General features: G+C 41.5%; 3 protein-coding genes across 3 annotated transcripts in view; 1 reads left to right on the top strand and 2 right to left on the bottom strand.

The window, feature by feature from the left end:
• The first annotated feature begins 3,482 nt into the window (after positions 1-3,482).
• On the top strand, positions 3,483-8,622 carry LOC145487887 (uncharacterized). Its single transcript, XM_081466665.1, has 3 exons — positions 3,483-5,324; positions 5,411-6,783; positions 7,296-8,622. Exons 1-3 carry the CDS (start codon positions 3,755-3,757, stop codon positions 7,902-7,904), a joined length of 3,552 nt encoding a protein of 1,183 aa, XP_081322791.1. The 5' UTR covers positions 3,483-3,754; the 3' UTR covers positions 7,905-8,622.
• A 1,462-nt stretch (positions 8,623-10,084) lies between these two features.
• LOC145487886 (QRFP-like peptide receptor) lies at positions 10,085-11,503 on the bottom strand. The gene has a single exon (XM_081466664.1). It carries the CDS (start codon positions 11,108-11,110, stop codon positions 10,085-10,087), a length of 1,026 nt encoding a protein of 341 aa, XP_081322790.1. The 5' UTR covers positions 11,111-11,503.
• A 4,740-nt stretch (positions 11,504-16,243) lies between these two features.
• The window catches only part of LOC145487709 (uncharacterized), a 2,338-nt gene continuing 1,683 nt past the window's right edge, over positions 16,244-16,898 (bottom strand). Inside the window, exons 3-4 of the mRNA XM_081466532.1 lie at positions 16,662-16,787; positions 16,244-16,340 (exon numbers count right to left, since the gene is read on the bottom strand). Of these exons, the coding sequence (XP_081322658.1) occupies positions 16,256-16,340; positions 16,662-16,787 (211 nt within the window). The 3' untranslated portion in view covers positions 16,244-16,255. The remainder of the gene's footprint in view (positions 16,341-16,661; positions 16,788-16,898) is intronic.

The following is a 16,898-nucleotide window of genomic DNA, read 5'->3' as shown; positions in this document are numbered from 1 at the left end:
TTCAGGTGACTCTGACATCTAAATGAGCCTCCATAACGAGATTGTGGAAGGGGTCCTGACCCCGCATTTCCGCTCCTTTTTCACGAGAATCCCGGATCCCGCACTTTTTTCATCCCTATCCCGAATCCCGTTTCTCTTTTCCAGAAAAATACATTAAAAAGTCTAATTTCTGCAAAAGCTAATAAATGAAAGATGTAGATTGGCCCTGTCGATTGATATTTTGAATTTACGCGTGTTTTTAAATAGCTCTTTGTACCTTATGGCAATCGTGACCTCGGGGTTTACTCCGAGGCATTTACTCTTAGCGATTTCTGCTAACTCGGCAGTGAAGGTTTTTAAGTGCCTCACGAAATTTAAGAGGTCTTTGTGTTCGTCGCAACATTGAAGGTTCTGGCGCTAGAACCAGAATTAAGTATCGCCATTGGCAGCAAGATAAAACGAGACCACAACTCTTACTGTAGCAGAGCTGGCATCACTATTTGCCACATCTAGGGCCATCTAGTGGTAAAGCTGTTGAAAAAATACCCTCAAGATTACAATAAATGTGAACCTGTAAAGAGATTAAAGAGCTTGAGCAACTGAGTCAATTGAGCATCGAGTAAATAACTGATATGCTATTATACCACGTGGACTTTGCTGGCATCTGGTTGACACAAAATACTCTCTAACAGTTTCAATTAGACAACTATTAACCAGGTACACTCAATAGTTAGGTTTGAAAGAAGACACCACTTAGCGCTCGCCTGGTTGATTTGCTTTGGCCTCTAGAACGTTTCTTTGAGTCGTGACAAATTTCCCGAATTCCCGACAGACAAGCGAAAAAATCCCGCATCCCGTGGCCAAATTTTGGTGAGTCCCGCTTCCTGGGGAGCGGTCAAATCCCTGGTCCCGTCAAGATATTTATCGTTTTCCTGATTCCCGCACCATATTTTGGTCAAATCCCGGGTCCCGAAAATACACTGTACTCTTCCAGACCCTCCATAACGACGCCTCTTTGAACACCCTGTGGAGTGACAGTAGCTCCGATGGAAAATGGCAGCCACGGGGAAGATCAAGTTATTAGGCCTCGCTTTGAATGATTTATTTCACAACTTGAAAATGTTTCTGTTGTCTTTTCTTATATATTTCTAACCGACCTACCGACTGCTTTTCACGAGATAGGGGGCCATTGACAAAAAATAAAACATTTTTATTTTTATTTCTATTGCAATTGCAATGCGGTAAAACGGCTTATGATCACGGTAGGAATGCCGCCTTAGCTGTTGCATTCGGTTGCTCAGTTTGGGCCTTAACTGACAACCAATCAGAATTTATGGTCTTGCAAAGATGATTGCAAGTTTTGCCTCAAGTTTCCTTTTGTTAGGGACAACGTACAGAGTATTGTTCGTATAAATAGTTTGTGGGCGAGTTGAGCTATTGCTCGCAATTCTTCCTGTTTACCTACGAGTGAGAAGAAAGGTGTTTGTGAAAAGGGCGACTTTGGTACCAAGTAAAATTTCTAACGTTTGTTATATAGCCTGTCCTGTAAGCCCCAGTACTGACATATTTAATGGAAGATTCATCAGTGGTTCACCTTTTCTTTGCCCGTCAATTTGAAAGAAAATGTTGGTATAACACGGCTGCTAAAGAAGCAGTGTTCATATAAAGCACTCCCTCACACAATGATTGTTTATTTGTAAAGAAAGAGGGGAAAAATCGCTTGGGTAAGGATGGAGAAGGGGCACAGTTTAGGACTGATGATCGGAGAACGAAGGGTAAATACCACAGCTCCAAATCGATCCATCGATCCTATCAATACCAGGCTCTGAACAGACACAGTCGTGGAGACATCGGAAAAGAAGACATGGAATTTTTTTCTGCTGCAGGATCACTGAAGTAGCTTGGTGACTATGTTCCATTCATCGTTGTGATCGAGTTTGCTGACATTCTATACTTCACTTTCTTACTAAATTATAGGTCTGCATGGCACTTTTTATCTGTTTGTTATCCGTTGATACTGATACTGTTTTATTTACATTGAGATGAAAGCGGGATTAATTAGCCTGATCCGCCAATCATGTCTTCAACTGACTAACCTGCGATCAGGCGTTTTTTTTTTTTTTTTTGGAAAGGGAGAGAGGGTATGATCGCAGGTTATAATTTGACCTGGAAACGTGACAGAATTATTGGGTGGCACCAGGTCCTAGCTAGTCCCATCAACTTAGGAAAATATAACCTCGTATGAGAAAAACAAACATAAGGTTACCGTATATCTTCAGGGATGTCTCGCATCCAAGCGATGTAGCGCGTCCGGTTTAAACTGTCAATCCTTAAACTCCTTTATCAAACTAAAGCTTATAGAGCTGGCTATCAAACTATACCAAGAATTTTGAAATAAAATAAATTGCCGAATTTTTCACGACCGCTAAATGCGAGCGTCCTAATCACCTTTTGAAAGCTACAAGTCAAAGGGAATTTTGCTTTTCGCCAATTTGTTTGTTTTGTCGGTTTCAGGACCAAAAGCGCTAAAAAGCCTTGTCTGCGATTTGCCATATTCAATTGCTGTAAAAAGTTACAGAGCATTTTCGAAATAGGATTAAAAAAAATGTGAAGTGATCGTACAAAAATCGCTCTCGGAGAAATAATATTTCGAAATAAGCAATTCTCAGACACTATAGTGTTTTATCAGGAGCCATAATGGGGGACGGAGACTGGAAGTCTCGGGATTCGCGCGCAGCTATGATATGGGACAAATTTTCTATTTTTAGAACAAATTGCGCCATCCTGACGTCATATATCCGCTTGTATTTACGGACATGTCAGGGGCTCTCGCGTGGATGTTGTCACGTTGCGTGATCAAATAGTGAGAGTTAGAGATTCTCTTGCGTATTTTTCACAGTGATGGCAGTGAATAAGGCAGGGAATACGAGCCAGGGCGCTTATATGTAGTTTAATGCTCTGAACTAACGGAAAAGGTGGGTTTTTCAGGGTCGAAAACAAGACTTCAATCTCGCGCTGGAAATGAATAATAAGATCTGCTCACGCTAGTTGTAAGCTCACGCGTGTGCTTAAGAATATAGCACGAAAGCTCTCTACTCTGGTATCGAGTTAATTTGTGAGTTTCTCAGACAATGTTTAATCATAACCAAAACCTGTTTTGATGGTTTCTTATTGTCTCTGCTTGTTTGGTGAGTTTGCAAAGGTTTTGGAAAGGAAAGTCTGACGCGTACAATTCGCTCATTTGCATAGTGCAGCTCGTGCACTTTCAAGTCCGAGTCGGTGTTTTCAATTGTCAACAAATCTTGACAAAGATTTCTTTCGTTATCTTTTGTGCTGAGATGCTGCAACAAATTTCACGAATGCAAAAAAGGCTACTAACATCATGTGTGTTTCTTCAACATAAGCATAGTGAAATTTTGCACTGCGAAAATGAAAATAGGACAAGGAGTTTTTATAATTCGATCAACAAAATCGAAATTGTTATTCCAAGTTGATTAAAGAAAGTGTTGGCCTGTCACTTGTACCTAGGCCCTCCCTGAGGGAAACTACATCCGGGTTCCCCAGATCATGTTGTTGTTGTAACACGAAGTCCTCGTGATCAAGCTCAGGAATAAAGACTGTGTTCATTGAGCTCTCGATATTGTTTGAGTCGTCTGTACCGCCCGACATGGTGTCAGAAGTGGGATCGATCCGATAAACCGACAAGAGAAGCATTCACGGAGAGTAAACGTACATTTAGCGAATTTAACGACCACAGCCGACTCGCCAAACAGCGATGGCGAACCTCAAGCGACCCGAATTGAAACTCGGGGGGAATATGTCAGAAAATTTCAAGAACTTCGAACTCAGATTCCACGACTACTGTATCCAAGCCGACTACAGAAACTTGGCGAAAAATCCCGAGACAGAGAGAGCAGATTACTACAAGAAACCGTTACTGGAAATATCAGCGCTACGATCGTCAATGCCGGACGAAGCTTTGCAGGTGATCCGTTACACAATCGAACCCCAGATAACAGCTGATGATCAGAAAAAACCATGGATCTGGATGGACAAATTACGACTTCATTACACTGGATCTATCGGAAGCTCCCTACTGGCAGACAGATTTAAATTCTGGAACACTCAACAAAGCCCACACGAATCTGTTCAAGAATGGGAAGTTAAGGTCAGACAGGCGGGCAGCCTGTGCTCGTACAATACACTGACAGACGAAATGTGCCGCGACAAATTCGTTTTTGGCTTGCACGATGGCACAATGAGAGCTGAGCTACTAAAAACGCACTTAAAGTCGGATGGAATGCCTAAGAACATGCAAGACGTCGTCGCCGAAGCCAAGGCCCTCGAGTCAGCCCAAAAAGCCAACAAACTCATTACAGACGCCACAAAAGGAATTGAGGAACAAGTAAATTGGATAAGCCACAAACAAATGAAACTAAAGCGGGAGCCTGGAACCTGCTTTTGGTGCGGAGACCGACGTGGACCCCACCCTTGGAAAACATGCCCTGCAAATGGTAAAACCTGCACTAAGTGTGGAATTAACGACCACTTCTCCAGAGTCTGTCTCGAGACAGGTCCCCCTCAACAAGAACAACCACGGAGAACTACCCAATGGCAAGCTCAGGGCAGGGGTCGAGGCCACAGAGCACCTCGCGGCCGGTCCCAACCAAAACCCCCTCGTGAACAAAACCTACATCTGCTGCAGACGGCAAATGATCACCACCCTGTGGAATACTACACTGATGACTACGAAGAACAGTGCTACTCTCTGGAAACACGGCAAATACACAGCATCCACACAAACCACGCAAAGAAAAAGTACTTTGTTACACTGCCCATGTCTGCAACTGGGAACAAATTCACCCCGGTGACATTCCAGATAGACACCGCCGCCACCTGCAATACCTTGTCTGAAGATATTCTTCTCAGGCTCACGCCAAACATGAAGCTTAGAAAGTCACCCTACCTACTACACCCCTATGGCGACTCCCAGCCGCTGAAACCACTTGGGCAGATTGACCTTCTGTGCGAAAGAAACAAAAGATACGAATCGCTTACATTCCAGATACTTCCTCGAGATGTCATGATGAACAAACCAGCCCTTCTCTCTGGCTCCGACTGCGAGGCACTGGGGCTCATCACCATCAGGGCGCACGAAATATTTTCACTCACATCAGCAGTAAAAGACTCGTCAGGCAAGAGAGCCCCTGCCTACCCAGCCAGCTCATCACAAACCAATCCAGACCCAGGCATCCCAACAGCCCAAACCAACAGTACACTCAATGGAGTAAAAGGCCTGCCAGCCCATACGGTGACCCAGCAACGCCCTCACCTTCTAAACCTATAATGATCCCTTCCAAAAGACGCCTGGCCCCACCCGGGAAACTCACAAAGGAAGACATACTCAAACAGTATCCTGAAAACTTCGAAGGCCTTGGCTGCCTGGGACCCCCAGTTCATTTCGAAATAAAAGCTGACGTGTCACCAGTACAAATGCCAATACATCGAATCCCTGTGGCGAAACGCATCAAAGAAAAGGAAGCCCTTGACAGATACGCTGCAGCTGGTATCATAAAGAAAGTAGAGGAACCCACCTCGTGGTGCTCCAATGAAGTCATTAAAGAGACACCAAAGAAGACAAGAATCTGCATTGACCCCAGTCAAACAGTCAATAAAGGTATTCTCAGACCAGTGTATCAAATGCCAACACTGTCCGAACAACTCCATAAACTCTGCCATGCCAAATGTTTCTCACTAGTTGATGTCAGAGAAGGTTTTCTACACGTACCCCTTGATGAAGAATCGTCACTGATGACGACAATGCACACGTCCTATGGGAGATACCGATGGCTCCGCCTCCCATTTGGCATATCAAGCGCCCCCGAGGAATTCCAAAAGCGCCTCATGTCAGCTCTAGAGGGCCTTGATGGAGTATTATGCATCGCAGACGATATACTTGTCTTTGGAGACGGAACAACCTACCAAGAAGCTGGGAAAGATCATGACCGCCGTCTTGTCGCGCTTGTGGAGCGCTGCTCAAAAAAGAACATAAAACTAAACCAGAGCAAACTGCAGTTCAAACTAAAACAAGTCAAATTCATGGGCAATGTCATAACTGATCGAGGAATGCAAGCAGACCCAGACAAGATAGCAGCAATCTCAGCAATGGCCCCACCCCGAAACAAAGCAGGTGTTCAGCGATTCGTAGGAATGGCCAACTATCTCTCACCCTATTGTCCGAACCTCAGCACCATTATCCGACCACTCACCCAACTCACCAAGTCAGATACCCCCTTTATGTGGGCACAAGCACAAGATGACGCATTTAGCAAAGCCAAACACCTCATTTCCACTGCACCAGTGCTCCAATACTATGACCTCAGTAAACCGGTCACACTTCAAGTCGATGCAAGTGAAGAAGGCCTGGGCGGTGCTCTTCTTCAGCCCAATAGTGAAGGACGCCTCCAACCTGTAGCATACACATCAAACAGCCTCAACGCAACAGAGCAACGATACTCCCAAATCGAAAAAGAGTGCCTGGCCATTTGTAACGCATTTGGAAAATTCGACCACTGGCTCTATGGCAAATCTGACATAGAAGTTCACACCGACCACCAGCCACTTGAGACCATCTGCAAAAAGTCTCTCCATAAAACCCCAGCACGGCTACAGAAAATGCTAATGAGACTGCAGAGATACCGCTTCACCATCAAATACAAGAAAGGAACCTCGCTCTACCTGGCAGACACTCTTTCAAGAGCAGCACTGCCTACCCCAGTACATGCCAGGGTCACAGACTTTGAAGTATTCAGGACCGCTCACAGAGGAATCCGATACCCGCAACCCTCGCCTCACAGAAACCACCGAATCTCGCCTACGCGACGAGACCAAAAAGGATGAACACCTCTCCAAGTTATTGGCCACAATCGCCCAAGGCTGGCCAGATGACAGAAAGCAGCTACCACAACCACTACGAGCATACTGGACCTACAGAGACGAGCTAACCACTGACAATGGCCTCATCTACAAAGGCGCACAAGTTATGATACCGCAGTCCATGCAAGCTGAAATGCTGCTGAAAATCCATGCAAACCACTTTGGTCCTGAGTCAAATGTACGCATGGCACGAGAAGTACTATTCTGGCCCGGGATGAGACAAGCAGTTTTTGATATGTGCAACAACTGCAGTACCTGCGCACAGTATGGATCAAAGTCAACAAAAGAACCCATGAGATCACTCCCGATTCCAACACTACCATGGCGGATCATCAGCCAAGACATCTTCATGCACAAACAGAAAGCCCACCTTGTAATAGTGTGCCATTTTTTCTGATTGGATCGAAGTGGATGAACTTGACGACACTTTGGCAACATCAGTCATCAACAAAACCAAAGCTCATTTTGCCAGGTTTGGCGTTCCACGTATCTGCCACACAGACAACGGACCACAATTCACCAGTAAGGATTACATGGACTTTGCCTCTCTATACGGGTTCAAACATACCACCTCAAGTCCCTACCACTCCCAAGGCAACGGTCGAGCAGAGGCAGCAGTGAAAGTATCAGAGTCAATGCTAAAGAAATCAGGTGACTTCCAAATCGCCTTGCTCAACTACAGAAACACACCACCAAAGGGCCACACCTACTCTCCGGCCCAACGCATGGTGAGCCGCCGGACACGCACAATGCTCCCAACACCTGACCACCTTCTCGAGCCCATGTTAATCAACCGTGACACTGTATCAGCAGAAATCAAAGCCAAACGCAACGTCAGTAAAGCTCACTATGACAAGACCGCGAGTTCAGAGCACAATATAATCAACATTGGTAAATTTGTGTATGCATCCAAGAAATTCCCTTTGAGTTGTAACTCTTTAAAGTGTCTGCTTCACGCGAAAAATTTTACTCGAGAAAACAGCCCTTAGAAAAATCTCTTGCTTCGCAAACAAACTCCGACCACAAACGCCTTCAATCAATCTTAGCTTGTTTATTTGCTCCTTTGATGTTTGCCGGGCTTCATAACCATTTCCCTCTAAAAACTATGTTCGTGATGAAGGCGGGATTGATTGGTAAAACATGACTGGCGTTAAAGTGCACCTAACCCTCAAAAAAATTTTTCGCTAAAGCGAATCCACTTGTTATTCGAAGCATTTGGGAGAAAAAAATTTGAATTTGGTTGAATCCTCGATTTTCTATGCCCTTTCAAAGTCGAGCTTGAAGTGTTGCGCGACCGCGTTTTAGGGAGTCTGGGGCGGCGGTTACTAATGACGTCTACCCAGGAACCAAACACAGTGGCGCCTGAGTCATGATCAGCTGTCTGTATTTGCTCCAGAAAATGGAAAACAAAACTAATCGTTCCAGTATATTTTGGGACTAAAACGGCCAAGTTTTGTTTCAGAATCATTTCTTTTTCGTCACTGGGGCCAGAGTTAAGTTTCGATTCGGAAGAATCCGAAATAAACTTCGATCGAGCATGTTCGACAACTGTGAACTCACTGCTTAGAGCTTTGAACTCCACAACACTGGCTTCGATCGATTTTCTACTCCCCCTGTGTGGGAAACTAGTCCATAACCGGGTTACCCGCACCACATTATAGAGATTAGTAAGAGCAGCACCAAAATTGGGGAAAAGATAAGAGTCGCATGGGCTTCAAAAACCATGTTTATTTGATTTAAGTTGTTTTCGGTTCTGCTTCTTCAAAGTCTTTTACATGTGTAAAAGTGACACTAAAATGGGCAACGTTAAGGAATGGCTGCAGAATAGAAAGATAATGGCACTACTAGTACAATTATGATATATATATATATATATATATATATATATATATATATATATATATAATGAAGTTAATGAAAGAACCAAGGACGGACAACTTCTGAATGACATTTTCATTGGAAGAAAAACTTTTTATGCCCTGAGCGGGATTTGAACCCACGTCCCCCTGATTACCGGTCGGGTGTGATCACCACTACACTATCAGAGCAACCGTGCTGGCTACACGGCCAATCTAGATAATGAATGGAGATTTTTGTAATTAAATTGTCTCCTTCTCTCTCGTCCGCCTGTGAATCGTCGTTCCTGTCGATCCAGTGTCATCTAGTTGGAGAAAAACATTGGCCCGGGAGAACCACGTAAAATCTCCATTCACTATCTAGATTGGCCGTGTAGCCAGCACGGTTGCTCTGATAGTGTAGTGGTGATCACACCCGACCGGTAATCAGGGGGACGTGGGTTCAAATCCCGCTCAGGGCATAAAAAGTTTTTCTTCCAATGAAAATGTCATTCAGAAGTTGTCCGTCCTTGGTTCTTTCATTAACTTCATTAATTAACTACGTCTGACCGAGGCTTGGACTGTGAATCCATTTGTGATCCTCCTGTGGGCAGAGATGCGCTGTTGGCTCGAGAGACCACTTAACTTGTATATATATATATATATATATATATATATATATATATATATATATATATATATGTATATAACCGATTTTCTTTTACCTAATTTTACCCGATTTTCTTTTACCGATATTCTTTTATTTAACCGATTTGACTTTAACTTATCTCTCCCACCTGCTTTTAATGTAAATTTGTTTTTGACTATCATCGCCACATTTTTTTTCTTTTTAATCACTTTTTTTTCTTGTTTTTCTTTTTTTCGTTTTTGTTTGTTTTTCGTTTGTTTCAAGTACTAGTAGTTTCCTATTTTTCTTTTTGGTGATATATGTATTTCTTTGTTCTATGTATACCCAACTTGAGGTGGTTCGCACACATAAGGGAGAGCGAATTCGAATTAACAATCATTCAACTGTGAGTGAAAGTCTGTATAAAATGACAAATCTAAACCATTTTTTTTTCGTTGTCAAATTATGTAAAAGAACATAGCATCGTTTTCGTTTTTACCACCTGGTAGATAAAACAACATAGCACCATAATATGCAAACGATTCGGAGACAAATAGATACATATGATCTGCAGGCTTTTAGAAAGTCTTTACATAATTAATCACCTTAAGCTAACTGCGTGGATACTTAGGTTATGTGTTTATAGTTCCCGAATAGTGTGTGGACCATGGCCACACGCCCCCTTGAAAAAATTTCTAAGAATTCATCATTCACTATATATTGATGGATTGCTTTGCGAACCAATCGGTGCTACTTGGTTACTTGTTAGCAGGGAAACGCAACAGTTTAGGAGGCTCTTAAGACCCGGGCGGTAATTTCTACTAAAAATTAAACAAATGCAAGTATTAATGGCGCAATTTGCACTAGCTAGGATCTGAGCAATAACAAAATAACGTATGCTGCCACAAGGCACTTTACCTAGTAAGGTAACAATAGTGAACGGCATCCAACATGCTGCAAAACTTAGGACAATAGCGATCGCCAGTTTTAACACATTTCGTTCTCTTTTCTCTCGGCGTTGCTGCGCAGCGCCGACCGACTGCTCGCCTGGGGGCGTCTGCGACTTAACCTTTAAAACGATGATAAAGTAAAGTACAGCCATTAAAACCAAAGGCATACAAAAGAATATAACAAACATTGCTAAGATGTAATTTATAAAGGACGAGGAATTTCCGAAGGCTTCATTCCACCTCCGCGCGCAGATCAACGTTCCAGAATATTCAACTAGTCTGACGGCGAAGAGATATGGAGACTGGATAGCCATCGCGATGATCCAAGTGGCGGCAATGAAGAAGAGGCAAAGTTTAGGACTGATGAGCGGAGAACGGAGGGGAAATATCACAGCTCCAAATCGATCTAATGTTATGAGTACCAGGCTCTGAATAGATACATTTGTGGAAACATTGGAAAAGAACACATGCAGTTTACACAAGGCCTGGCCAAGAGGACCGCCTACCAGCCAGGAGTCGACATACAACCCAGTGATAATTGGCGGGAACAAGAAAATCGGTAACAGCAGATCGGACATGGCCATGTTTACTAACAGAAAGTTGGTGCTTGTTCTCATTGCTTTTGTCTTGTAGACGATTATTCCGATTAAAGTATTCCCAGCCAAAGAAACAATGAAGATCAGACAGTAACCGAAGGTTCTTCCAATTTTCACTGCTGCAGGATTACTGAAGCAGCTCGTTGGGTGAGTCCCGTTCATTGCTGAGTTCGAGTCTTCCGGCATCGTAAAGTTCACTAGTTTGTTGGTTGTAAAACACTGCTCTTTTTATATCGTGATGAAGGCAGGTGTTACTGATACGTCTAACATACATTAATTAACTCATCCCTGTGTCAGAAAAAAAAAAAAAAAAAAGAAAAAAAAAAAAAAACACGAGAAATTTATTACATAATTCTTTATTCAATATGTCAACTGTCATCTGTGGCTTAGAGATCTGACATTTTAGCATGACGTTTGACCAGGTTTGAATTAATAAAAATCTTAATTCTCTGGGAATCCTCTTCGTCTGGCTATAGGTTGTTACCTTAAATTTTAAATAGTAACCGTTTTTGCTTTTCATATTTAGTACTTCTGTTGGTGATTGTTTTGGCGGAAAATCCTGGTTTCAGCTTTAGGTTAGTCAAGCTAATTAACATTACAAACGGGAACGACAGAATGATCTATCAATTGCGAGTACAATTAGAGACAGAACTGAGAGACAGCAACTCATGTTAGCATTTTATCTGTACTGTGCCAGAGTTCAAAGTACTGTTCAAAGTCGTTTAAGATAAAAACAGTTGAGTTGCTTTTAAGATGAGAAATGGAGTCCATTGAAATACAAATGTCACCGACCATGCCCATATGATGTTTTATTCCCCTTTCACCCGACCGAGGCCAAGTTCAAGTTTTAAAGTGTAAAGAAAAGTGCTTTTAACTCATTGCTTGTACCCATTTTCTTGTTTTCTAGCTTAACACACTACATAGATATCTTCAGGTTACTCTGACATCTAAATGAGCCTCCATAACGAGGGTGTGGAAGGGGTCCTGACCCCGCATTCCCGCTCCTTTTTCACGAGAATCCCGCATCCCGCACTTTTTTCATCACTATCTCGAATTCCGTTTCTCTTTCCCAGAAAAATACATTAAAAAGTCTAATTTCTACAAAAGTTAATAAATGAAAGATGTAGATTGGCCCTGTCGATTGATATTTTGAATTTACGCGTGTTTTTAAATATAATAGGTTTTGTACCTTATGGCAATCGTGACCTCGGGCTTTACTCCGAGGCATTTACTCTTAGCGATTTCTGCAAACCCGGCAGTGAAGGTTTTTAAGTGCCTCACGAAATTTAAGAGGCCTTTGTGTTCGTCGCCGCTTAGCGGAACATTGAATTTGTCTTTGTGGATCGCTGAGGTTCTGGCGCTAGAACCAGAATTAAGTATCGCCAGTGGCAGCAAGATAAAACGAGACCAAAACTCTTACTGTAGCAGAGCTGGCATCACTATTTGCCGCATCTAGGGCCATCTAGTGGTAAAGCTGTTGAAAAAATACCCTCAAGATTACAATAAATGTGAACCTGTGGAGAGATTGAAGAGCTTGAGCAACTGAGTCAATTGAGCATCGAGTAAATAACTGATCTGCTATTACACCACGTGGACTTTGCTAGCATCTGGTTGACACAAAATACTCTCTGACAGTTTCAATTAGACAACTATTAACCAGGCACACTCAATAGTTAGGTTTGAAAGAAGACACCACTTAGCGCTCGCCTGGTTGATTTGCTTTGGCCTCTAGAACGTTTATTTGAGTCGTGACGATTTCCCGAATTCCCGACAGACAAGCGAAAAAATCCCGCATCCCGTGGCCAAATTTTGGCGAGTCCCGCTTCCCGGGGAGCGGTCAAATCCGTGGTCCCGTCAAGATGTTTAGCGTTTTCCCGATTCCCTCACCGTATTTTGGTTAAATCCCGGGTCCCGAAAATACACCGTACTCTTCCAGACCCTCCATAACGACGCCTCTTTGAACACCCTGTGGAGTGACAGTAGCTCCGATGGAAAATGGCAGCCACGGGGAAGATCAAGTTATTAGGCCTCGCTTTGAATGATTTATTTCACAACTTGAAAATGTTTCTGTTGTCTTCTCTTATATATTCTAACCGATCTGCGGACTCCTTTTCACGAGATAGGGGGCCATTGACAAAAAATAGAACATTTTTATTTTTATTTCTATTGCAATTGCAACGCGGTAAAACGGCTTATGATTACGGTAGGAATGTCGCCTTAGCTGTTGCATTCGGTTGCTCAGTTTGGGCCTTAACTGACAACCAATCAGAATTTATGGTCTTGCAAAGATGATGGCAACTTTTGCCTCAAGTTTCCTTTTGTTAGGGACAACGTACAGAGTATTGCTCGTATAAATAGTTTGTGGGCGAGTTGAGCTATTGCTCGCAATTCTTCCTGTTTACCTACGAGTGAGAAGAAAGGTGTTTGTGAAAAGGGCGACTTTGGTACCAAGTAAAATTTCTAACGTTTGTTATATAGCCTGTCCTGTAAGCCCCAGTACTGACATATTTAATGGAAGATTCATCAGTGGTTCACCTTTTCTTTGTCCGTCAATTTGAAAGAAAATGTTGGTATAACACGGCTGCTAAAGAAGCAGTGTTCATATAAAGCACTGCCTCACACAATGATTGTTCATTTGTAAAGAAAGAGGGGAAAAATCGCTTGGGTAAGGATGGAGAAGGGGTACAGTTTAGGACTGATGATCGGAGAACGAAGGGGAAATACCACAGCTCCAAATCGATCCATCGATCCTATTAGTACCAGGCTCTGAATGGACACAATCGCGGAGACATCGGAAAAGAAGACATGCAAGTTTTTTTCTGCTGCAGGATTACTGAAGTAGCTTGGTGACTATGTTCCATTCATCGTTGTGATCGAGTTTGCTGACATTCTGTAGTTCACTTTCTTGCTAAATTATAGGTCTGCATGGCACTTTTTATGTGTTTGTTATCCGTTGATACTGATACTGTCTTATTTACATTGAGATGAAGGCGGGATTAATTAGCCTGATCCGCCAATCATGTATTAAACTGACTAACCTGCGATCAGGCGTTTTTTTTTTTTTTGGAAAGGGAGGGAGGGTATGATCGCAGGTTATAAACTGACCTGAAAACATGACAGAATTATTGGGTGGCACCAGGTCCTAGCTAGTCCCATCAACTTAGGAAAATATAACCTCGTATGAGAAAAAAAACCATAAGGTTACCGTATACCTTCAGGGATGTCTCGCATCCAAGCGATGTAGCGCGTCCGGTTTAAACTGTCGATCCTTAAACTCCTTTATCAAACTAAAGCTTATAGAGCTGGCTATCAAACTATACCAAGAATTTTGAAATAAAATAAATTGCCGAATTTTTCACGACCGCTAAATGCGAGCGTCCTAATCACCTTTTGAAAGCTACAAGTCAAAGGGAATTTTGCTTTTCGCCAATTGATTTGTTTTGTCGGTTTCAGGACCAAAAGCGTTAAAAAGCCTTGTCTGCGATTTGCCATATTCAATTGTAGTAAAAAGTTACAGAGCATTTTCGAAATAGGATTTAAAAAATGTGAAGTGATCGTACAAAAATGGCTCTCGGAGAAATAATATTTCGAAATAAGCAATTCCCAGACACTATTGTGTTTTATATGTTAATCTAGCTGCTGTTCGAATTTTAGGGCAATCCAAGAAATTCCCTTTGAGTTGTAACTCTTTAAAGTGTCTGCTTCACGCGAAAAAATTTACTCGAGAAAAGAGTCCTTAGAAAAATCTCTTGCTTGGCAAACAAACTCCGACCACAAACGCCTTCAATCAATCTTAGCTTGTTTATTTGCTCCTTTGGTGTTTGTCGGGCGTCATAACCATTTCCCTCTAATATATAGATGTAGCCAAGCCTAAAAGCGGAGCTCGTGAGTTATATTTTAAAATGTTGTTACTGATGAAAATAATCCAAGATGTACATGTATGTGAAGTAAACTGCGAGCGATTTTATAGTTTCAGCCCGAACTAGGATTACGTCATCAGATCGAGGTGTAAGATGGTGTGATGATGAAAATAGAGCCATGATTTCAAGCATTTCAGGGGAGCCACCAAAAATGTTGATCACATAACAGAACTGTCTTCTGTGCTTTTTGGTGGCATTTCCTGTTCTTTCTTATTGAGAAAGACAAGACATTGTTGTTAATCATTATATTCTTTCTTAGTGAACAACTGGGACTCCCGCACAAAAGAAGTTTACACATTTTTTTGTTGTGGGGTATGACTGAAATGCAGTGGTTATAATATACTCAGTCCCCAAATTTCTACCAAATGAAATCTCACAAAAATACCAAAGTAGTATACACATGTAAAAAGTTAAAAAGTTTTGTTTTCTAACTTGATCCCCAAAGACAGTTAGCTATCTTCATTTTTGTATGGAGTCTCCTCCTGCTGAAAGGGTTTGCACCATCTCTCAAAGTGCAAGTATAAGGAAAATCACTCTGGCATGAACGATAAATATGATATTATGTTGCTGATCATGAATACTTGCATAGGCTTCTGATAATAATTTTATTATTCAATTCCAATGTGATTTGTTCTTTTTCTCGACTGAGATTGTGCTCTACAGGAGCTGTTATTGGGTTCCATTAATTAATTTTGTTACGATTAAATTATACCAAGAATTATAGGTAAGCTATAAGTAAGTTATATTATGTACGTGTATTTTGTCTGCACTACACAACCAAACGTACACAAAGATTATGAGGCATAGGTACATTTGTCAGAAAAAGCCAGCATATCCAAGATATGTTTTGATTGACACATCAATTAAAGATAATTTACAGCAAAATGGATAAACAATACATCAATATCCTGCATGCACCAAAGCTGGACAGGAGGTTATAAGGCAATCATTTAAACAACAGATTGAAATAATTTATAAATTAGAGAACAGTATTTGTACAACACTAGGGATCAAATTAACCTTATTGGACGTTGCGAATGGCAAGGCTGTCGGTAGAATGTCAAATTTCGCGACTCTTTCTTTCTGCAAAAACACTAATCCTGCAACTTTGCTTAAGACCCAGTTCTCCATTTCGTGTTGGCAAAATATTAATCTATGCAATGCCCAATGCAGGTTATCACAAAATTGATTTAAGAGCAACATAAACCAAGCACAATAAATATCATTTTTAAGCCAAAAAAGCAATTATTTTAATAAACCATGACATAATGAGTAAACTATCTCTCAGAAAAACTGATTAATTTAACAGACACTTTAAATAATTAGTTAATACATGTATCATAGGTGTTTCTTAATAATGTAATACAGTTCATCTGTCACAATGTTGCAGCTACAGCTGTATGATATTACTTCACTCATTATGGGTTGCAGAACTCAACTTCCAAGTCAGTTTGTTCAATGAACTTAGTGTAGAAATTAATATGGCATCAAGTTGTCTGTGAATATAGAGAAACCAAACAAAGCATTACAATCTTAAGTCATAAAATATTGAACTCTTTTACATGAATGTACAACGTATGTTTCATTAATATTGGGGATCTCTCAGAAGCTGCATCTATGATGATTTAATTTGCTCCCAGTGCATTTTTATGGAACTTTTCACACATTAATATCTCTGTCATGACAGTGGTCTCTGTGTTCTACAACAATTAGTACACAAGAAAAATACACTCAGTAAGATATGGTTTACAATAAAAATCAGTCCCTATAAGCAATCATAAGGACCTTGAATTTATATTTCTTTAGAAATATCTCACCTGGCCATGGTTGCTTTGAAAATATTTGATGTTTTTATCCAGGCTGCCCATGTGTACACTGTTGGTATATTGACTGACAGGAACAGGGATGTAATCATTCTGTGTATAGCTGCTACTTGAACACCACTGAACATAGAAAGACATATCAATTATAATTTATAACCAACAAATGACATTCCTTTCATTGATATACAGTGTACTTCATTGCTAGTTGTTTACTGAGTGTCTACAGTAGTG

The sequence above is a fragment of the Orbicella franksi genome, chromosome 5 (assembly GCF_964199315.1).
Source record: "Orbicella franksi chromosome 5, jaOrbFran1.1, whole genome shotgun sequence".
NCBI classification, from domain to species: domain Eukaryota; kingdom Metazoa; phylum Cnidaria; class Anthozoa; order Scleractinia; family Merulinidae; genus Orbicella; species Orbicella franksi.
Note: the sequence above shows the minus strand (reverse complement) of the source record. Positions and strands in the feature narration are given on the sequence as shown.

Excerpts from the sequence above, each read along its gene's own strand:
- LOC145487887 (XM_081466665.1), top strand. The coding sequence starts at position 3,755 with ATGGCGAACCTCAAGCGACCCGAATTGAAACTCGGGGGGAATATGTCA. Across the intron at positions 5,325-5,410 it reads CCCTCACCTTCTAAACCTAT|GCCTTGGCTGCCTGGGACCC; the intron begins AATGATCCCTTC and ends AAAACTTCGAAG. Across the intron at positions 6,784-7,295 it reads CCAGGGTCACAGACTTTGAA|TGTGCCATTTTTTCTGATTG; the intron begins GTATTCAGGACC and ends ACCTTGTAATAG.
- LOC145487886 (XM_081466664.1), bottom strand. The coding sequence starts at position 11,110 with ATGCCGGAAGACTCGAACTCAGCAATGAACGGGACTCACCCAACGAGC.